The sequence below is a fragment of the Limanda limanda genome, chromosome 21, assembly GCF_963576545.1.
Source record: "Limanda limanda chromosome 21, fLimLim1.1, whole genome shotgun sequence".
Taxonomy (NCBI): domain Eukaryota; kingdom Metazoa; phylum Chordata; class Actinopteri; order Pleuronectiformes; family Pleuronectidae; genus Limanda; species Limanda limanda.
Genome location: NC_083656.1, coordinates 15,930,303 through 15,953,084, shown reverse-complemented (window position 1 = coordinate 15,953,084; position 22,782 = coordinate 15,930,303). Strand labels below are relative to the sequence as shown.

At 41.5% G+C, this 22,782-nt stretch overlaps 1 protein-coding gene across 1 annotated transcript; it reads right to left on the bottom strand.

Moving 5' to 3' along the window:
• Nucleotides 1-1,513: 1,513 nt before the first annotated feature.
• On the bottom strand, nucleotides 1,514-22,630 carry lmf1 (lipase maturation factor 1). The gene is made up of 11 exons (XM_061094450.1): nucleotides 22,402-22,630; nucleotides 21,307-21,616; nucleotides 20,555-20,565; nucleotides 17,091-17,239; nucleotides 9,993-10,058; nucleotides 6,558-6,725; nucleotides 5,742-5,922; nucleotides 4,258-4,411; nucleotides 3,687-3,870; nucleotides 3,400-3,512; nucleotides 1,514-1,888 (listed from the first exon to the last, which is right to left on the bottom strand). The coding sequence occupies exons 1-11, from the start codon at nucleotides 22,628-22,630 to the stop codon at nucleotides 1,702-1,704; spliced, it is 1,752 nt and encodes a 583-aa protein (XP_060950433.1). The 3' UTR covers nucleotides 1,514-1,701.
• Nucleotides 22,631-22,782: the final 152 nt, after the last annotated feature.

Sequence of the window (22,782 nt, the reverse complement as noted above, 5' to 3'; positions counted from 1 at the left end):
TTGAAATCAATCTCAGACACCTGTGATAATTAGTTTGCCAGGTGAGCCCAATCAAAGGAAAACTACTTAAGAAGGATGTTCCACATTATTAAGCAAGCTACATGTTTCAGGCAAAATGGGGAAGAAAAAGGATCTCTCTGCTGCTGAGAAGCAGCAAATAGTGCAATACCTTGGTCAAGGTATCACAACATTGGATATTTCCAGAAGAATTGCTCGTAATCATCGGACGGTGAAGAAATTTGTCACTGATTCACAGGACAAGCGGGTTCGTTCAGACAAAGGCAAAATCAGGAAGATTTCTGCCAAACAAATGCGTAGGGTTAAGAGAGCAGCCACTAAAATGCCATTGAATAGCAGCAAACAGGTGTTTGAAGCCGCTAGTGCCTCTGGAGTCCCGCTAACTTCAAGATGTAGGATGCTCAAGAGGTTTGCAAGTGTCCGTAAACCTGTTATCCGGCCACCCCTAAACCAAGCTCACAAGCAAAAAAGGTTGCAGTGGGCTCAGGACTACATGAAGACTAACTTCCAAACTGTGCTGTTTACGGATGAGTGCCGTGCAACCCTTGATGGTCCTGATGGATGGAGTAGAGGATGGTTGGTGAATGGCCACCATGTCCCAACAAGGCTGAGACGTCAACAAGGAGGTGGCGGAGTCATGTTTTGGGCCGGAATCATGGGGAGAGAGCTGGTCGGCCCCTTCAGGGTCCCTGATGGTGTGAAAATGAACTCGGCAAAGTACGTAGAGTTTCTGACTGACCACTTTCTTCCGTGGTACAAAAAGAAGAACCGTGCCTTCCGAAGCAAAATCGTATTCATGCATGACAATGCACCATCTCATGCTGCAAAGAATACCTCTGGGGCATTGGCTGCTATGGGCATAAAAGGAGAGAAACTCATGGTGTGGCCCCCATCTTCCCCTGACCTTAACCCTATTGAGAACCTTTGGAGCATCGTCAAGCAAAATATCTATGTGGGTGGAAGGCAGTTCCCATCCAAGCAGGTGCTCTGGGAGGCTATAATGGCATCCTGCAAAAACATTAAATCAGAAACTATCAAAAAACTCAGAAGTTCAATTGATGCAAGAATTGTGAAGGTGATATCAAAGAAGGGGTCCTATGTTAACATGTAACTTGACCTGTTAAGATGTTTTTGATTAAAACTTTTTTTGATTTCAGTAAATATGACCTTAATGCTGCAAATTCAACAAATGACAATTTTTAGTTATTTACAACCTATAAAATAGCTTGAAACTCTGAAACTCAGAAACTCTGCATAATAATTTGGAACACTGCATTTTGAGTTTTTTATTTTTTTAAAAAATACTGTTATCATTTGGAGGTTTGTTCAATAAAATTTGAATTATACTCTTAACAGTTGATGACTTGAAAATTATACTGACTGGCTGTGCATTACTATTTAGGAAAATCTGAGAAAAGTGTAATTTGCATAATAATGTGGAACGCGGTGTAATTACAAAACTCATCACATTATTTGGGAATAAATGTCAGAATGCTTGATTTGAGAAATTGTTTTATTAAGCAAGTCTCCATGACAAAACTGAAAAACCTGACGAGTCCTTTGATTCTCTCCTTGTAACAGTTTTCGACTCCAGCAGCGTTGTCCTGCAACTGACCTCAGCCACACATCAGCGTGTGTCGTCCTCCGTTTCCTTTTATGTGCCGATTATCTGAGGTGGAGTCTTTACGTCTTCTTTGATGGTATGTGTGGGTGGGGCCAGTTCCTGGACTGGAAGTAGCCCCTGAGTCCCTCCAGGTCCAGTGGAGGGAAGTAAGCTCCGATGCGTTTCCTCAGCCACCACTTCCCCTCGGCTGCGCTGGCACTGCCCGGCCGGCTAAACTTATACCTGAAGTGTTCCCCTCGCACCCACCTGAGAGGGATGAGGACACAGGAGAGTGAGGTCCGAGGAGACATAAAGCAAAACTCTACAAGTCTTCAGCTTCAAAATGACTTTGATGGTACCTTTGCATTCTCTGCCCCCTGCTGGTTGAGATGCCACATTACCTTTGTACTCATGGGGTCCTGTTTTTCTCTCGTCTCCTAAGGTGAACTGTGTTTGGCTGATTAAGAGGAAACTATAAAGAGGAAAAGCAGGAAGTGTGTCTGTCTGTTGCAGCAGCACCGGCCTGCCCAGCATGTTGTGTTTATTATTTTGTTATCTTTTTTCTCTGATGGGTCCGGTAGTCGAGTTTTCGTGGCTTTCTTTCTGTCAGGTTCAGTTCTGATGTCGGTTTAGGTTAGAGGAAGGTCCCCAGATCCTACGAATCTTTGTGGGTGGGTCTGTGGGCTTCTCCTTCTTTTGGTCATTGTGGCCGGCCCATCAGCCTTTTGCTAATTTCTGTAAAAGTTTGTTGTTGATTTCTCTTTAGTATTAAATTTAGACTGTTGCTGCCTCTCTCCAGCTCCTTTACCTCTTCGGGCGGTATGTGTGAACGCATATGTCTGAGTGAGAGTCTCAGGACTTTCTGCAGACTTTCTCACACCCACGCCCCCGAGTATAAAGTCTGCAGAATGTCTGGAGTCGATGTAAGAACACAGCAGGAGATCCAACACTCCTCAGGCGCAAAAATGAGAAAAACGTAGAGAACGCATGTAGAAGACGTACACGCTTCAACAGTTTGTGGTGATAAGAGCAGACGTAATTGTTGATGTGTGTAAACAAAAACACCCGATAACCGCAGGAGAATTAACACGTTCCTTCCTGCCTCTGCCTGCTTTATCGCCCCTCACCTTGAAGATTTCTATGTTGTGAACACGTCTGAGTGTAGAATCTCCTGCTGCGTTGTTCATTTGTGAAAGCCAAACTCTGGACAAAGTCCAGAACCAACTTCCTGGACATCCTCCAGTGGTCACGTCTGAAAACGGCTAGGGGGAAGGCAAATATCCTTGACAAGCCCCCAAACTGAACACCATGAGTTAAAAGTTTATGTGGCATCTCAACCAGCAGAGGGCAGAGTATGAAACAGGAATAGGGATAATGTTTCCTCTTCAATAACCGATCCTCACCCTGACCTTCTGTTCTTGCTCTATGTAACTTAAGTGAGTGGGTACGATCTCTTGTGACAAATGTGAAACTGACAGGTCAGGATCAGGTCCAGGAAATACAAGAGTAATACTGAACTGTAGATCAAACTTAGAAGTCATTCAAAAACAGTGTTTATCTCATATTCCCCTCATTCCTTCCACCAACACCAAAGGATGATAGAGAATGCATTAATTGCACAAGGTCTTTAAACGTCCACTGACTTCCTGTTAATCTCATATCCACCCTGATCTGTAGAGAACGGCATTTTGCAGTGATGGAAGTGACAGATAAACCTGAATCTGAATCAATAATAAAGATTGCACAGTGGAAAGATGCAGAGCTCTGAACTGAGTTACCTGGGGGGGTCTCTGCCATGGAAGGGGTTTTGGTCGAGCAGGGAGAGGACGGTGCGGTCGTTGGAGAGCAGACGTCCGGCGATGTGGATCACCCACTCACTCTGCTCGTACGTCTGCACAGAGAGAAAGAAAGAGGGATATAGCTGATGAACAGATGAGGGCTCACATTATAACCAGTGTCTCATACTGAGAAGACGTTGGAGTAAGCACAAGGAATTACTGCCCCCTGGTGTCTACACAAAGCAGATTTGTTGTTAAAAAAACATAAAAAATCAAGGTGTGCAAACCTGGAAGGCAGCAAACCACATGAGCCAGTCCAGTCGGTAATGGTACGGTGATATGAGGCACGGTCTCTGGTAAACATCCCCCGGTTTACACAGGAACTGGTACTCCTCCCATACTGCCTCTGGGTCCTTGGGATCTGGACTCAGAGTGCCCTGGAAAATCACTTCGGTACGCTCCTTGGTGATGCTGGGGGGGGGGGGGCAAACAAAACAGGATTAAATAGTAATTAAAGCTGCAAGACGAGGGGTCAGGGTTGATTTCTACACATGTAGAACTCAGGACATTTATAAGAGAAGAGAAAAATCAGAGTGGCCAGGCAGGAAGAGAGTAGACGTGCAGCAGAAATAAACAGTAGATGGTGTGACATCCACAGCTTGTACTACTAACACCACAAAAATAGCCCTATAGTACAAATAGGCTGTCACTGTGTTAAAGTGAGACACGGAGCACTTGTTTTTTCAAATTGTCTTTCAAAATCAGTATCAATTTTAGGTTTAATTTCTGTTTTTTTTCAAGCGTTTTATAGCCACGTCCCACCCTGTGACCTCTGACCCAAGCAACCCCTAACCTTACCTGCCAAAGGCCCCGTAGGTGTTGACGATGCGCAGCGGGTCAAAGGAGGTGTTCATCACCTGCCTGGAGCTCAACAGGTTCGTCACCACTGGGACGCTCAAGCAGCCAATCAGAATGCCCAAACAAATGTTCACCACCCGGCGTATCCTCATACCTAACACACACACACACAAACAAACAAACACAGAGGAGACAAAGAATAAAACATGAAATACAGCCAAGAAAATATGCTACATCAGACTACATCAAGACTTAATATTCAGACCAGAGGGAAACTGATTATGGGTTTGTTTGTGTTTCACAGATCAGCTTCATATCTTACACAACGCTCTGAGCCAAACTTGTCATCATTTTTCCCTTTCAGCATTAATGAGCTGTTACAATGTTGTTTACTTGTGAAATTCTGTTGTGATCTTAGAGACCCAAAAGAAAACTGCAATTACAGCTTAAATCATGTCAATTTATTTGTAAATCAAATAAAAAGTTGAGGGATTGAGGGATTCCGCTAAAATAGGGGAGATATGTAAATAGATCAAACAAACAGCAAAGAAGATGACAACAATAACAACAAACAGTAAAATAAGGTAAAACCACATAAAAAATAAACCTCTTTGTCACCCTCTGGCCCCCCCCTCCTCCTAGATCCGCCCCTGCTTGTGAACTTTCACAGGAATGAGCAGATTGTTTTCCACTGCTGAGAAGTCTCCTTTCTTTACTACCAGACAATTCTGACATTGTAACAGCAATCCATCAAGGTGTGCAGCTTGCTTTTAAAGGGAATAGGGGACGGGTACGATTGTTCTCCTTCACGCTGCAGCCAAAACACCTGAATGATTCACTTCCAGACGAATCACAACCCTTTTGAACCGTGCATCCGCCTCCGGGACCTTTTCTCTCCACTGTTTAACCCGCAAAAGTAGATTTGGGCATGATATGCGCTTTAGACCGTTGCTCTTACATCGTTAAAATAGAGCCCTGTGTGAGTGACCACTATAACACTTGTGGAAAAGCTTTGGCCAGTTAGATCATAGGGCGCTGGGTATTGACGAACGTTGGCTGAGTCTCCATCAGTTCCTTCCTACCTGTGACTGCCCTGATTATCCCGTGCATGGTAAAGACATCAACATAATCCACCTCAAACCTATTACACTGAAGCGGCCTTTCTCGGTCTGTTCAAGTGATTAAAACTTGCTCACACTAAAAAGGTACAAACCTATTTTTTATTCAGCATCCTCCAATAAATTAGTCACTAATGGGTCCAACGAGACCAATTACTGAGAGGCCACTCTCACTCTTTTACGACATTTTGAACAGTGTGTGCTGTAAAAATGTGAGCGACATCACATTTAATTCCAGTAAACTATATGTCATACTTTTCCCAGCTACTCAGCTGTCGAAGTGTTAATCCCTTTTCTTCCCATAATTCCCTCTCCAACATGACCAGATCCTCTTCTTAAACCATTAGTGATACCAGCAAGAAATACCTTTGGTGGGTTTGTGGGTGCGTCCAGCTGCATCGTCATTCTGTATCGCCAGCACCGCCTCTCTGGCTCCGCCTCCGGAGCGAAACATGAAGCCAAGGGATGCGTCGTCGAAACAGGCCAGACTGGGAACAATGGTGAGCCAGTTTAGGAAACTAAGGTTCCCGCTCAGGATCAGAACCGCCTACAGTACAGAAGATAAAGCCGAGAGAAAAGACATAAAGCTAGCATAGTATGTAGAGAGAAGTGCCTACATAATACTTCAAAATGTTATCATTATAAGTTATAAGTTTACATCAGAAGAGGTGCTCCACTTTGGTAGGACAAAGTATGCAGAGGACATGAAAGTATTGAGCCTAGCCTGTTTATAAAGATGGACACCATGACAGGTCCATAAAAGTGAAGCCAAATAATCTTGATCGCCCCCCGGTGGTATCTCACGCACGTCTGTTCACACAAGGAGTGTGTCTGCTGCAGAGCTGCTACGTGAGGTTTGTAATATAATCACTGGATTTCCTTGAATGAATGTAGGTCTATGCACTTAACTAAATACAAGGAAGCTAAGCTATGAAGCCGTCCTACAATAACAACTTCGTTGATACAAATAGCATAGCTTCATATAACCAATTAAAACCAAATTTACCGGAATAACAAGCACTTAAACAAACATCAGTGTGACAAGAACTACCTAAAATGTCCCATTTACTGATATGCAGGAGGTGGGTTTAATGACCTATACTGCAGCCAGCCACCAGGTGGCGATCACGACCCTTTGGCTTCACATTTTGAATCTTAAACCTTGTTGGTGAACTGCATCACCTGGAAAAGGATCTGGATCGCTCCGTTGACCATGCACATCCGCCTGCCCAGGAAGATGAAGAGAGGCACAACGAGCTCGACGAAGTGGTTGGACAGCGTCTCGAAGCGATGGAACCACCAGGGGGAGCGGTGCAGGTAGTAGGACATGGGGTTGGGAACCGGCTGGGTCTGGAAAGAAATGGAATGGAGGAGGAGAACAAGGGAAGCGGATTCATTGAAGTCAGTATTATGTTACATGATATTTGTCAGGAGAGGGTTTGTCCACATAATCAAAAGTTTGCAGTGCCTGTTCTCCACCTGCCTGTTTCGAGATGGCTGCTCACTTGGCCTTTGTTGATGCTCTTGAGCTTCTTCAGAATAATTTCTTGTTATAAGTGAGTTCTACTCAAATAGTTCTACAATATGGTGTCGCTTTTTTTTTTTTATTGTTTGTGTGCTGGACGTTGTGTACAGAGTTTCTTGTCCAAATCGCAGGAAATTTGACGCTGCATTTCCTACGGTTATGAAAACCTGTCAGGCACAAAGCAGATAAGTAAGGGTCTGCGTGATATGTGTTCCACAGACAGACATTCTGAAATGTGTTTTAAGACTAGTGTCTGATTTGTTTCTGTATTTCCCACCAAACATTTCCTCTGCTTTACTTTGGCACTTATTCCTTGTCTCAGCCCAGGTTGGGGAGCAATTTTCTGATGCCACATGTTCTAAATAAAGATGGAACTTTATTTAAATAAAGGAAACCCCACCTACACACAAAAAACACTCAGAGGTCCATACAGAGCTGTGCAGTGTTTGTGTACGTATGATTAAGAGTGTGTGTGTGTGTTAGGTGGTCGCATGCTGACGTGTAATGGCTGAACAACAGTGTCAGCTGAGGTGGTGAAAAATAAATACAGCACAGAAATAGGTGGGTTTAACAGAAAAACGGAAAAGATTGTTAGCACGCTAGTCTATACTCTCATTGTTCACGGAATGGAAGAGAAAAAAGCGAGGGAGTTGTTATTTAACCTATAGCGAACCAAAACACCTCTGGAAATCCAAGGGCAAGGAGCCTGCAACCTCAGACAACCAAACAACCCCACCTGGCCTGCAAATTAGCTGCGTAACAACAAACAAACCAAAGCAAACAAAACGGCAACGGCCGAAACGCACCTACGCAGCCCCCTGAGAGTCAGGAGACCTGCAGTTTCTCTCAGGGCTGAAAGGGAGCAGTGTGTCGGAGGGGGGTTAATAAGGTCTCACCTGGCGCCAGTGGCTTTCTGCGTGTGTGTGTGTGTTTGTGTGTGTGTCCATTGCCAGTATGGCCGTTGACAGTTGAGATTGGAGCAGGTCACATAGAAAATGGACCATTAAGTTTGATTTGTTTGGTGACGTACATGTTCTACTACACTCGTTTTAATGACATTTTTAAGAGCACAGAAGAGTGGTCACCATGTATTTCTCCCATTCCAGGGTTTAAATCAAAGCTTAAAATCGTGAATATGCCAATTCTAGAGACCAAGCTAGTGCTAGCATGAGAATTAACAGCAAAGCCCTCCCTCTCCCTGCTCTGTGAGGCTCGTGGAGGTGGAGAGAAATAAGACTGCCAAAGAGACATTTTCCAGATCCTAATACTGGCTTGAAGCCGATGGGCTGAAGTGTACCTGCAGTCCAGTGATACCCAGGAGCTACCACCTGACTTTAACCCCCTCTGATTGGTTAGATCACTCATAAGTTTACAAGGTCTTATCTTTGCACTGCTGGTGGCTGATCAATGAGTCAGGGGGTAAAGACGCCTTTGACTGCACCATATTAAGAAATGTTGGATATTGGTTATGGGGCTTTTTTAACCCAAAAAATGAGGAACTACAATTACTGCCCTGCCAACTATTGAGGTTTCCTTCTACATATGTTAATTTCCAGGCTCAGAAGCACACTGTGACCTTTGACACCTGAATTATCATGTTCAAGAGGCGTAAAACATATTTTGAGAGGCAACTTTGACCTTTGACCCTCGACATCAATCTGAAGAAAATCTCAATATGTTACTGAGATGTTCACAAGTACAAACACGTTTTGTAAGGTCACAGTGATCTTGACCTTTGACCACCGAGTTCATCCGTGGGACCAACTGACTGTTTCTACCAAATTTGAACAAACTTGTTCCTGAGATATTGTGTTCACAGGAATGGGACGGACTGACAACCAGTAGTTGTATAATGAAGAATCTTGAACATACACTGTAATGTCAAACAAAAATAGATTGCTAACATTAGCAATAAGCTTGCATGTATTGATCTATACGATGATGCCTTTTATTGTGAAAACAGTCATCTTATTAAAAGGTTAATATAATCTATTTTCAGGCTCTTAACACTCATCAGCCGCTCTCTACATGTTGAACTGTTGCCCATGTTGAAAGTTCTTTCCCAGACTGAGTACAAAGGAAGGAAACCTTATAGCTCCAATTCATATTTGAGGTATATTATTCCTAATTGACTTCCATATGTCACACACATTATCTTCTTACACTGAACTCGCTATCCAGCCCCACAGCAGCCAGAGTATTTCCTCATGTAAGGCCTTCCCATTTCATCTTTGACAGTGTCAGTGTCTATATTGTATTTTAATGGCTCTTTCAGCTCCATTCATGGAAATTGGTCTTCATCTATATAGGGCATTTCTACTCTTGTTGGCCATTCAAAAGCTTAACCATTCAAATGCACCTTCAGTGTATCTATGCTCTACCACCTGAGCCACAGTCGCCAGGCCATAGGAGCCAGTGGATTCCTTTCTATGTTAATTAGAGAAGGCGGGCCTCTGCAGCCTCCTCACACAGAGCAGTGCAGGTCAGAGCAGTCCAGCGTCCAACAGGGGAAAAACAAACAAACTGGATTTGCAGAACCTCGTGCTCCGTGTACGAGGCTGACGATCTGCTGAAACCCTCGACAGCGGTTACTGTAATGTGCTGCCACGGTTTGGTTTTAGCCGTCTTGTCATCAGTCAGCAGACAGAGTAATGTTTTGTACATCTGGATCAGTGCTAAGACGATCAGAATGACAAGGAGAGTCGACCTTTGGGAAACTCAAAAAACAAGACTTTTAGAGAATCGGCCGCAAGAATGATTTACAATAATAGCACACTGTAACAAGTGTCATCTGAACTTGCAATTTGATAGTTTTGGTGAAATGTTTGGTTCTCAGGGTTTATTGATGTGCTGCACTTCCCAGAGTTCAGCAAACAGCTTTGGGTTATTATGTTGAGCACAATCTGAGTTTCTCTTGTTTTCTTTCTGACTGCTCATGATTGCCAGACTCCTCCTTCACTGCTGTTGCATCTGGAAATGTCCAAACTGGACATTTGTGTACACCATAAGGTTTTTCCCAGGAAGAATGACACAGACACACACGTACTTAAAATACACTTACGTAACACACACAAACATACACATACACACACCTCGTAGTGGTAGTCCATGCAGGTGAGGTCTCTCCAGCATTGGTCCCCTCTGATTTTAATGAGACCCTGGAAAAGACAGAAGACACAGAGAATTTGTTTTACAACAGGGAATCTAAGCAAGAAAACAAAATAAATAAATAACTAGAAAAACACCACTGTGGCTATTTGCATCTGCCAACCAGTGCAGTTTCTATCTGCATATTTGTTTTCTTTCAGGAGACAGGTAAAGGTCATGGTGACTGTAATCAGTTGATATTCAAGTCCAAGTGACAACTGATCAAAACTTGAAGGAAATCCCATTTCTGTAGATATCACATTCAAGAGGCCAAAGACATGTTTTGTGAGGCAACCTCCACGTTGCCCTGTGACCTTTGACCACCAAAATCAAATCAGTTGATCACTGAGTCCAAGTTCATGTTTGTGCCAAATGTGTGAGGATTCTCTTGAGGCACTGTAGATATATTGTGTTCACAAGGCAAAAAATGTGCCTTGTGAGGACACGGTGACCTTGTCCTTTGACCACCTAAATGTCGTCACACATGCCAAGCTGATTGACACAGACGTCCTGCATTCAGGAGAAAGAGTTGTTGGCCTTGTGTGTTGTTGCCTGGATTCAGAACCTGTTCATGCCTATGTGAAGGTCCCTGACTGAATGCTTATTCAAACAGATATTTTAATATGCCGATGCTCCCCCCCCCCCCCCTCATTCATAGAAAGAAAAAATTAAAACCAAATATAATTGATGTGTGTGTGTGTGTAGTACAATGGCCCCTTGAGAGCCTCCAGCCGTGCTTGCAGCTCTGTAAGACGGCACTGAGTCCCAGCTGTGCTGCGATTAGCATGTTACGCAGCACATTACAAAGTGGAGAGTCACACTTCAGGATCGAATCTGAAAGAACAAATCTAATTTGCTGTGCTGTCTGAACACATCATTAGCTTTCCTCGACCTTCGGCGCTCTCAGTAACAGCTCACAGATGTGTGGCTCTGGAAATTAGCGCTTATAAATCCAACTATACAAAGCTGCACCTCACTGGACGGGAGCTACCACTCTAAAAATAAGACGAGTCAATAAAAAAATAGAAAAAAATCTTAGATGGAGCAGTTTCTGTGGGCAGAAGGTTGTTGATACTGACCGCAAGACATGGTATTTATTCTGCTTTTTTTCATATTTCAGTGTATGAGCAGGTTATTGAAGGTCATTGCACAAAAGGATAAAGTAAATTAAACTAAAATATGTCTCAATATGTCTGTGTGTATATTCCTTTAATAAAACAGAAAATGAAAAACCAGCAGATTACAGAGAAACATATCCTCAGCCCTGTGCCTGTTTTTCACCCAACACATCCAGGCCACGAGACTGTCAATACAGACACTTCAGCCCGTCATGTGGTCGCCATGGAATGTGGAATAAATTAACCACTAACCCCTTCAAACCAGATTTAGAGGAACCAGGACATTTCATGCCGATTATGAGCTCGGCTGCAGCTGCTGCGTCAGAAGATGTTGCTGATAATCCAACTCAATCATGAGATCCTGAAATGTCATTAAATTCAACCTGATATTCAGAGCAGTCAGCAGAGTGTCAAGAGCCCCGGGGAAATGATTCAACAGGCTTCCTCGAGGAAAACCACCAAGACTAAACTGACAGTTTCTACAGATTTAGTTTCTACACAAATATAATCCTCTAAAAACTTAAAAAACATGTATGTAATAAAAGTAAGTTGTAATTTGTGGACAGGTTTCTACTCATTTAAATGAAATATACAGGAAAACCGTTGATTCCATCACCAAAAGGTTTTTAAAAAGTTCTATATAAACAAGTGAGGCAGAGACCACAAGTCTCCACACACAAATTCAGATACACTGAAACGTTGATGAAAAATGCATTCGACGTGAGGTACACTCCATCATTTAAAATGTGAGGGATTGGCCAGCAAAAGGTTTACCCTGGATCCCAACAATGAAAATAGGTCTTCACATTTAAAAAAAACAGGAACCATGGTAGCATCAGCACCAGTATAAGTGGTTTTGCATTCAATAATTAAACGAAAAAGGTAATGGATTTTCCCCCCCAACATAAGTCTCTAACAAAAATAAGCATTTCTTCGGTTTAAACCTTTAAGAAGTTAACTTTTCATCATGAGTAAATGGATGGTTCGGTGTCCTTCTCCGAACACGCAGATGAAAACAAAATCTAATTTTCCAATAAGGCACCCAATTTACCGCACATCATTTGTGACATAAGACATTTTAAAAGTGTTTGCGTTCATGTGGTTCATTATTGGAATAAATTTGTTCCCGACTGGTAAAATTCTAGGAAACGCCAGCTCAAGTTGGAACCACATCTCAGAGTCATCAAAATGTTGGTACAAAAGTGGCCGACTGCTGACGTCATCAATTTAAAACCAATTAATATAATTTTACAAACAGCTTTAAATAATAGCTTTTAATGTGAACTTGTAAAGTTTTAAACCTTTAACTCCATCTGCGATGTCACACTTAAAAGCAGATACTCTGAGAAATCAAGAAGAATGTTGCAAAATTCTATATCTAGCAATTTTACAGACAGTGACATGGACACGTGAACAAATACTCTGAAAATGTATCACTCTAACAAAGTGTTCAAACAGCGAGACCAGACTATTAACCCTTTCAGAGCTGTTATCGAAGTGGATCTTCAGTAACACCATTACAATGTAAAGAGAGAATATCAGCATGAAAAAGTTCAGCCTTCTTATGTCTTCTGTCTTTCAGTATTTAATTAATGTTTTTGGAGCATCAAAATCAAATTAGATGTAGTTTATCGTCTGATTACCCTCAGTCAGCTGCTGCTGCTGCAAACAAGCTGCTGCAGCACAAATTAAAAAGGCCTCTGAGCAGCTAATGGAACCAGTAATTAGTGTGTTATCTAGCAGATATCCATATGTCAACACTCCTGATTAGAACAACAGATGGTCATATGACATTTGATTTATTTTTGAGACTATATGTTGGACAACCTGCTGGGCCGTGCGTGTGTGAGAGATGGAGGTTTGTTTTACTGAGCCCATAACTTCACTTATCAGATGGTGCTTTATCTGTGTTAGCAGATGTTCTGTCGTTAAAAGGCCACTAAAGTACGGAGATTTACACTCGACTATTACAACAGCTAGTGAAGCATAAACAGGAAATGTAACGTCAATACCTGCTATAGGGATGATACAGTTACTGATTTCACAGTATACCGAATAATTAGTTGTACCGTTTCAAACTTTCATTACCATGGTAATATGGTTGATACTGTAACAGTGGGAGAGCTGCTACTGCACTTAATGTAACAAGTTGCCAAACTTCTGGCCTCCACCTTTTTGTGTTGTTTTACCTGACATCAGATTTGTTATCAAATAGTTGCTTTTGTACCAAGGTGACTCTCATGCAAGAGATTTTGAGTGACAGGTAGACAGCATTAATAGGGAAAGACAAGTTCTCACATGAGGAGGAATACTTCATTGCATGTCAAATCTGCAACTGAAACTATGAGGTCTGACTGCCTGCATGGACGGCAATAACATTATGGATTAAGGGGCCAGCACATGGTAGCTTGTGAGCAAGTGTGCAGCATGTAGCACAGCACTTAGCCCTGTGCACACCAAGTTAGAGATCCCTGTTGTTTTGAGAAGTACAAAACACATCTGGATAATTATGAAACTGTGGCAGCACAAATTATAATATGATGGGCCGTCTGCACAATACTTTGTTCATAATAGGTGTTTTGTTATGAACATTGACCTATTTATGGTTTTGTTTAAACTTTCATGACCAGAAGTTTTGATTGTAAAGCAAACAGTTTCTTTAGGAAGCTAAAGCCTTCCTTCTTCATCCTAAATGCTGCCCATTTCATACAATGGGGCTCTATTACTATTTTTACTGATAATAAATATTATTTAAATATAAAACTTGGTTACATTACTTTAGTTTATATCAGTACTTTTTGAACATATTCAGCATATTGCCTCAATAATACTGATAAATTAGATAATTGTATATATATATTATATAATCGTGAAACAAATCTTTCATATTTAATCTCTAAGCTGTCATTATCAAATCATACCAGCCCATATGGAGTATTAATGTAAGCTTTCAATATCAATGCATGTGGATAACTTTCCCTTACTAATGCTTCATAACAACAGATGCCATCTTTAAATCATGGGTTAAACTATGTAGACAGTAACCAGGGTGATAACTTGGAACAAACAGTCAAGAAACACGATGGCTGGACTCTGCAGCTCCCAGCTTCCCCTCATCACCTCATTTACTGACTGACTGAAGAGACTTGGAAGTGACCAAGCTGTGTTGTGTTCACAGTCAAAGCCACAGAGTCATGGTGAGCCGCAGGCAGTCAGACAGATAGGCTGTGACCAGGGCAACTGAAACACATGAGGGACCGTGCCAGGGGGGTGTTACTTTGCTTAACACTGCGAAGATGCTACACAGTCAGCAGGGGGGGGTCTTTTCTCTGCTCAAACTCCGCCCTTTCAAACCACGAGAGCTCCGCCATCATAATCTCATGTAATCTCTGTTCAAAGCACCTTCAAATTATACATTTGACAAAAGAGCCCAAATCCGAGGGGAATGTATCAGTTCTTCAATGAACCAAGTCAAAGCCTCAATGACAGTTTCCTTTTGTTTATTGTTCTGCATCTGGAAGTGATTTCCTGACAGAATAGCATGTGAATGTTATTTGGATCTTTAACTTTAAAGTTCTAAATGTCTGACATTCTTGCCAGCGTCTGAATGCTGCATTGTTATAAATGACCAAAAAATGTAAATCTCATTGTGAAAATCTTCGGCCTGGATTATCACCAAAATGGAATCAGCTAAACCCACTGCACTGAGGTATTTATACTTATATTAGCCAGGTCTGTTTGTAACTTGTTGAAATAGTTTGAACACAGTTGGACAGGACAACACACATTATGTAATGACACAATATCACCATCCACTAACAGTAATATGCTAGTGGATAGTGGGTGTCTATTGCAACATCAAGGTGTTGAAAGTTCTGGGAATCCATGGACAAGCCCTGCGCCAGACCATAAAACGAACAACTCTGCAGCCAATGGCTCTGGATCAGGAGAAGAGATCCCAACTGGGCAGCCGGATATTAAGGACCCACACCCAGGTTCCATCAGCCTGTGGTGGGTCCGTCTTAACAGAGGGTGTCTTGTGATTGAATGATTGAAAGAACCGATAACGCTAAGGTTCATAACTGCTGATTGGTCACTCACTCTGCTGGTTATTCCTGATATCTGCTGTTAGTTGGCAACTTATCATCAAACTAGTGTGGAAGACCTTCAAATGTACAAGGGATATTTGCTCTCTTGTCCTATGTTGAATGTTATGCCAGAAACACAGACTGAGCTTGTAGAGACCTTATCTTGGAGCCAGCTGTTGAAGCAGTTCTTCGAACTGTCATCCTGAAATACGTCCTGAAGCAGCTGCGGTAGTTCCAGCGCCTGAACCAAGTAATGAGACGCTCTTCTTCCTTTGTTAAGTAAAAATGTTTACTTTGAACAGGCATCGCTTTGTTTTATCCTTATATTATTATTAGCTAGATCACATTAGGCTTAACGTGAACAGTCACACGGATGAAAATTCGCGATTCCGTGGCGTATATTCCCAGCGCCGTTGAAGTGCAAAGGCTTTTAGCGTCTGCAAACAATTAAAATATTCTATTAACTGCTTTCAAAGACATGAACATTTCCAAAAGAATCTGGAAACCATCAGATATTCTTTGCTTGAAAATGTACTTTTAACAATGAATGATTTCAGATGAATTTTCTGTTTATCAGTTAAAGGATTAGTGTTGTAGCGCAAGTAAAGAAATTACTAAAGTCTTTCTAGTAATGTTTAATGTCGAAAGGAATTTCTTATTACACAAACAGAAGGTTTGTGCATTAATGTGTATAATACAATCATATATTTGATAATATAATTAACAATTAAAAAATCAAAAAAACAAACAAATTATTTAATCAGACTCATCATCAAATGAGAACATCCCTGCAAAAGCTCATTGAAATTACCTTTTGCCGTTAGTAAAGGGGAACTGATTCTGGATGTGTATTTTTGTATTTTTATATAAAGTCAAAACACATCAACTCAAATTTGCAACTTTTGTAAACGAATGACTTTTATTTACTTCTGCACTTGTATATTCATAACTCCATGCAAGTAGAGATTCTGTGTTCAATAATTCTGTAAGAATGGGTGCAGATGCATTTCCATTTCAAAGTCTCCAGACACTGTACCATGTCAGTTCTTTTTAGTTGTGAAGTGAACGGCTGAAAGTGAAGTGGAGCTGAAGTGCCACCCCTGTGTTGCAGCTCTCTTCATGGTCTTAATAGGAAAAACCTCACTGGGTTTGTGGTGGCTGCAGTGATTGGCAGATAAAACCCAGTTGGTGGTCTGACATTCACCATGGAAACTGTCAAACAACAAGACATGTTGTTTAGCCGACCATATAGTTGGGTTGGATTTCCAAATACTGGCAGGGTTTTATAGCAAAGCTCAGCTCCAAGAGTAATGGTCCAAATTCAGGAGGACAAACACGAGAATATCCTGGGGAATAACACTGTTGAGAAATTGGTACATTTCTTCACACTCCTGCGTAGGTGTGTGTGTGTATTAAACACATCTTTCTGCTAGAATTTAATATATCTGCTTCCTCCCTGTCAGAGCAGGGTTTTTCTCCACAGGGAACGTGTTAGTCAAGGTGCTGCTGGCAGGATAGAGGTTTTAACAAATTCCATCTGATTTGTCTTTAATAGTGTTTGACAAGTTCAATAACCGCAACAAGAAGTTTGATGCAGCAGAAAGTGATTTGTTTGCAAAATCATGCAAGAAGAGATTATTGAATATGAAACATACTTCATGATACTTTATTTCAGAAGCTATGATGCATTCAGTTCCATAATGTACTGTCTTGCTGGAAAACAAAAACCTGAGTGATGAGATCATTTTTTGGCAAGACCAAAATAATGTCAAGCCAATTTGTAACCTCTCTGGAATCGCAGGATACATTTGATATATTTTGAAAATGTTATACTCACAGCTCCTAGCATGATGCGGACAATGAGCCATCTGAAGGTCCAGATGCAGACGAGCGAGGGGGGACAGCGGCGAGGGACCTGGGACAGAGTCCAGACCGGACACAAGAAAATGGCCAGAAAGCCGGTCTCCAACAGCTGGCTCTCCCAACCTGGACAAATCAGCAGAATATGGACAGTTTGGTGCTGGACTCACTACAACTTTCTATCAACTCACTGCTCTTTGGTCATGCAGTAGCTGTGTCTACATTCAGGGGCCGCATCCTTCCGAGGTTGCATTTCAAGAATGATTGCATCACAGCGCGACTAGACTGTCCCAATGTGGAGGCTCCTCCAAATGTGTCCTTCCAGCCCCAGGCAATGGAGGTTCTAGATCGATCCTTCCCACCTAAACATATCCCATGATTCATTGTGCTTCTGTGATAAACTATTTTTTCAGAGAAAGAGAGGTTATGTGCCAGGCTGATCTATGTTGAGTGATGTAATCTATGTTTTGATATTATAACAAATTATAAAACCAGTGAGCTGCAGTCGTCCGGCTGAGGCTGGGAGACCCATAGTGGACAGGGGACTTTGCCACATGGTACATTTGTTGTCTATGAATGTTTGCTATCATAATAATATATAAACATTTGAAACCGCTGATAGTGATCACATCGGATCAACTTGATCACTGTAACCAGAGGAGTTGTGGTAAAAATATTGTTTTGTTTGTATGAAAGGTTGTTTGTCTCTGTATGTTGGCCCTGTGACACACTGGTGACCTCACCAGGGTGTTCCCCGTCTCTCGCCTGATGTCAGCTGGGATTGGTTCCAGCTCTGTGACCCTCCAAAGATAAGAGGTTTGGACCCTGGTCCTCTCCGCACCAGGTCTGAATGGTCAGACACTACGCTCAAGCAACAAACCTGCTGTTGTGAGAGAGCAGAGACAATAGTTGCTCCACAGTCCCAAAAGCACGAGCAGAGCAGGTGTGGGACGATAAAATAACACTGCGACTAGAGGACTGTGGAGGTGAGGGGAGGTCAGCTGCCCCTGTTCCTGGTTCAGCAGGCTACAAAGTGTTCAGTGGCCTGGACTGTTTCGCTGTATTCTGTGTGCAGCAATACAAATAAATTAGATCAGTGTCGGTGTCGTGAGTGTGTAGAGCTTAGAGAAGCCAGCGCCATAACTATCTGTGTTTATAAGGACGATATCACATGGCTCACCAATGTGGAAAGCGAGGGCAAGGTGGATTTACATTGTTTTCCATAAGTGGTTATGCACTCAAAGACCTGGATTACCACAAAACTCAGTGGAAGGATGCAATGTGGGTCAGGGAAGAACTCATAAACTTTTGGTGCAGACCACGGAATTTTTCTCCTTACTTCCCTTAACATTGTGAGATTTATTTCTACATTTTCACTGAATTCCCAGGGAACAATTCACAGATCTTAACTTAAAGAAAATCTGGCATATTCAGGGAACTGATATCTATGAGTGTGTGGAATTTGCTGCAGCTTGATTGGATTTAAGAGGACTGGGCCTTTGGTGGAGGTACACGCTCTCCTGAGTGACATTTAATACAGCATTTGCATTGTGAGGACTTCAGAGGATCACCAAGATAAATACAATTCATCCTGAGGGGGAAATGAACCTCTCAACTGAATTTCATGGAAATCCGTCCCAATATCTGTTGAGATGTTTTAGTCTGGACCAACGTGGTGGACTGATTGACACAGAGACCATGTCGCAGCATGACTAAACACAAAACCCAACATAATTTGATAATATTCAAGTTACATTAATAAATGCAATATTGCAAGTTACATTTTTTTTAAGGGGTTCATATGAGTGAACAACATTTGCCACTAATGCCCCCAAAACACCCCCCCCTTCCCCATCTCTGGTTTGTAGTCTAGACTTGGGAACGATTGGAGCAGCTTAGTCTGCAGACGTGAAGCTGCGCTGTCAGCCATATTGTGATAATATGTCCAAATGTAAAGTAGAGAGGGAGAATAACAAAAAAAAAAAAATGTTTCTGTAAGAGAGTAATACGAGCCACAGCTCCTGACCACAGACATCGGCCTGGCGTCTCTGACTACAAAGTCTCATCAACCAGTCAGAGAGCTGCCACTGACCCCGCCACTCATCTGGGCCAGAGCCCTAACCTCGTATTTATACTTTCTTATTTCCTTCTCTCTTTGTCCCCCCTCTTGACTGTTATATTCATGACGGTATACTGGGTACAAGTTGGGAGGATATGTACTGTACATCAATGAACCTTAATTCAGTCAGTGACAGTGGGTTATAACTTAATAACCAACTGCAAACAATCATAAGAGAGCTGGTGGTGAGATTTAGATTAAGAAGCATGAGCATAAATGTTCATTTGCGTCCATGACTCTACAACTGCGTGCACTTGAAGGATAAAACCATAAGTGATTTTCTTTTCTTCGTTGTGATCATCTGCATATAAAGTTCAAACTCTATTTAGCTCTGATTTTGGTCTCCAGCGACTCCTAAGAAATATATTTTGCTATTTAGCAGCTAATGCTCCACAGGGCTTATTGAGACAACAAATGTTGATGGATAAAATATTAATAAGAGCACTTATTATGTATGTTACATTAACACACATAACATAACAGTATATTGCATATTGCACATCCCCATTTCTCTCCTGCTTCGCATTTTACTTTTTATTTAACTTTTTATATCTTGTATATATCTGTTTTTGCATTTTACTCTTTATTTAACTTTTTATATCTTGTATATATCTGTTTTTTGCATTTTATTCTTTATTTAACTTTTATGTCTTGTATATATACTTGGTTTATATACAGTTATTTCTTTCTTATGGGAAGTACTTATCGTGTTTTTATGCTTTATGTTAAATGTATGCACCTTTTCACCAAAGAAAATTCCAGGTAGGTGTATTCCTACTTGGCAATAAATCCTTTCTGATTCTGATTCTGAAACCTTCACTGAAAAATAGAATTTAAACAGTTAGTCATTTACATATGATCTCATATGAGTCAAGTACCTAAAAGGACAGAAACAATCTTTGAGAAATAATTATTTGATAAGTATTAGGATATTTTTAGATCTTTTTTAGATGCTTCATTACCTATACTGCAACCAGCCACCAGGGGAGCGATCAAAAGGGTTTGGGTTCACTTTTGGAGAGTTGTAATGTCGTTCATCTTTATATAAAGCCAATGTTTAGGATCAATTTCCAATAGTATCTTCAGGAGTGCCGATTCCAACCCTTCTTGGATTAAATGATAGGACTGTATAAGAAATGTCCTCATTAAAGTTTCTTATCTAAAAACTTTAGTGGGAAGTTTGAAAGCGTATGTATCAGACGTGTCAAAAGAGCAAAAGAGTGTTAATGAGACCTTAGTTTAAGGGGCCTTACCACGTCCACTTCTCTTTTTAGGTGGAAAACTGTGTGAGTCACTTGGTGTGGATCATGAAGTTCACTTACCGAAGGAGTACCTAGAAAGAAAGAGACAGAAGCAGTCTTAAACATCATGATGAAAAAAAAAAAAACGTGAAGATTTAAAATTTTTAGCATTATTACTACTATCTTCAAAGTAATTGATTAACAGTTTTGAGTATGGATTGTCAAAAGGTGGTGAAAGGTGGCCATTGGGCCACAACCCAAGCAGAACTTTTCAAAATTTACTAGCCTGTATTATTTTTATTTATAGTTATAAATAATAAAGATTATGGTTAAACTGTAAAATATCAAACCTCAATCACGTGTCTTAGCTATAAGGGTTTAATAACAGGAATAGTTTCCAGTTTTTTCCAGTCGATATATCACTCAAAATTATTAACTTCCCAATATCCATATCAGCCTCGCCCCCCAATTTGATTATTGTTTGGAAAAAACTTGTTGGATCAGTCCTTTAACGAAGGACAAAGTCAAAGCAACGTTTAAAGCAAATTTTTGTACAATTATGGATATAATGTGTAAAAATATGAGCAGAAGACTCTGACTCCAGGTCAAACTCAAAGTGAGGAGAGTGCATGCCTCCAGACTTCTATGAACCGAGAGCCAATCTTGCTCTTAGCTGGAACAAGCCTTTTGGCCATCGAGCAGACAAGAACATCACTGACATTCTTTCATACTGTAGTGATTAACAACAGTTTAAGGAAAGTATTTAAGATTCAAAACAGTTAATCATTTACATATGATCCAAGCTGTATATGAGTCCATCATCCGAGACTCACCACAGCTGTCCCACGTTGACCAGCGAGTGGTAAAGCACCCACAGTGTCGCCATGATCACCATGTTGGCCATTCCCGTCACCAGCACACACGCCGACAGAGCCATCCCCACCAGGGCAATGCCATCCAGGTTGGCATCCATGTGGCTCCAGTCCAAGAACCAGAGGATGGACGGCGTGTACGCGAGGGCGGCCATGCCTATCTTGCCCCCCACGTAGCGCTTGACGCTGTTGAGGAAGTCCTTGCAGGGCATCAGACCTTGCTCACCTATCAGCTGCTTGTTCTGGTTGAAAGCAACGCTGAACGCCACCACTACGGAAAAAGAGGGAAAACGGCCGTAAAATGTTTTGTATAGAATGAAAACCAATGTAGGTAGGTAAACACAGGTGTAATTACATATTGTTTCTAGTGTTTCACAAGGGAGCACCAGTATGAACGAACTTAACGGTTCAGTGTGTAAAATTTAGTGGTGAAGTTGCATGTTGCAGCTGAACACCCCTCACCTCACAGAGAAAAACTGTGGCAGCCTGCAGTTGTCATAAAACTCAAAAGGTGTTTAGTTTGTCCAGTCTAGGCTGCTGTTAAGAACATGGCGGCCTCTGTAGAGAGGACTCGCACTAATGTAAATATAAAGTATTTAAATATAAAGAGCCCATTCTAGGGTAAATAAAACAATAATTCATACATTTCAGATAAAACACACTAGTGAAAACATCAATAGGCTTATTTTATATTAGATTTCTGCCAATAGATCCCGTTCACCTAAATTTCACCCACTGGACCTTTAACAGTTCTGCTGAAGAAGAGCATTAAATAAAAAGTTTGACATGCGTAAGAAACAAGGGAGTGTGTGTATTTTTGTTATTTGGTGACAGGGTGTCAACTTTACACTTGACCATGGACCACACACACAAAATAAATACATACATAATGATTGTTGCAAACATATGTTGTGTGTGTCTGTATAATCGCGTGTGCACTGCCTGTTTTACCATCATTTAATGAGATAACAATAACTTTGGTGAGGACATTAAATAACGGCATGAGTCCCTCCACATCTTTTCTGTCTCTGCGGTGCAAAGTTCTTCTTCACTCACAGTAAATAAAAGCGACTGAGCGCAGCAGCACGATGCGGCTGAGCCAGTAGCTTCCGGTCTGTAGCGACCCCGCTGTGTGCTCCTTGTCCGAGCCCGAGTCCTTGTCTCCCGCATGTTCTCCTCCGCTGTCCCCGGTTTGTGTCTCCTTCTGTCTCGGGCTGTCCACCCGTCTTCTCCTCACACCGCTGTCCTCACTGCTCGCCGCCATGTTCCCCGAGATCACGGTCATGTGACCAAATCAGGACCTAACAGACGCGGAAGTGAATTATTATACCGGTAATAATGTTATTAATTATAGTATGGAGTTATTATTATTATCGTTGTTATTATTTTTATTATATTGTTGATTATGAAGGTAATTATAAGTATATTGTTTTGTTT

Bases quoted from the DNA above. Each gene is read 5' to 3' on its own strand.
- lmf1 (XM_061094450.1), bottom strand. From the start codon at position 22,630: ATGACCGTGATCTCGGGGAACATGGCGGCGAGCAGTGAGGACAGCGGT. The intron at 10,059-17,090 runs GTGAGTATAACA...TGTCTTTTCCAG, and splicing joins TCCGCATCATGCTAGGAGCT to GGTCTCATTAAAATCAGAGG. The intron at 3,871-4,257 runs GTAAGGTTAGGG...CCCCCCCCCCAG, and splicing joins ACCTACGGGGCCTTTGGCAG to CATCACCAAGGAGCGTACCG.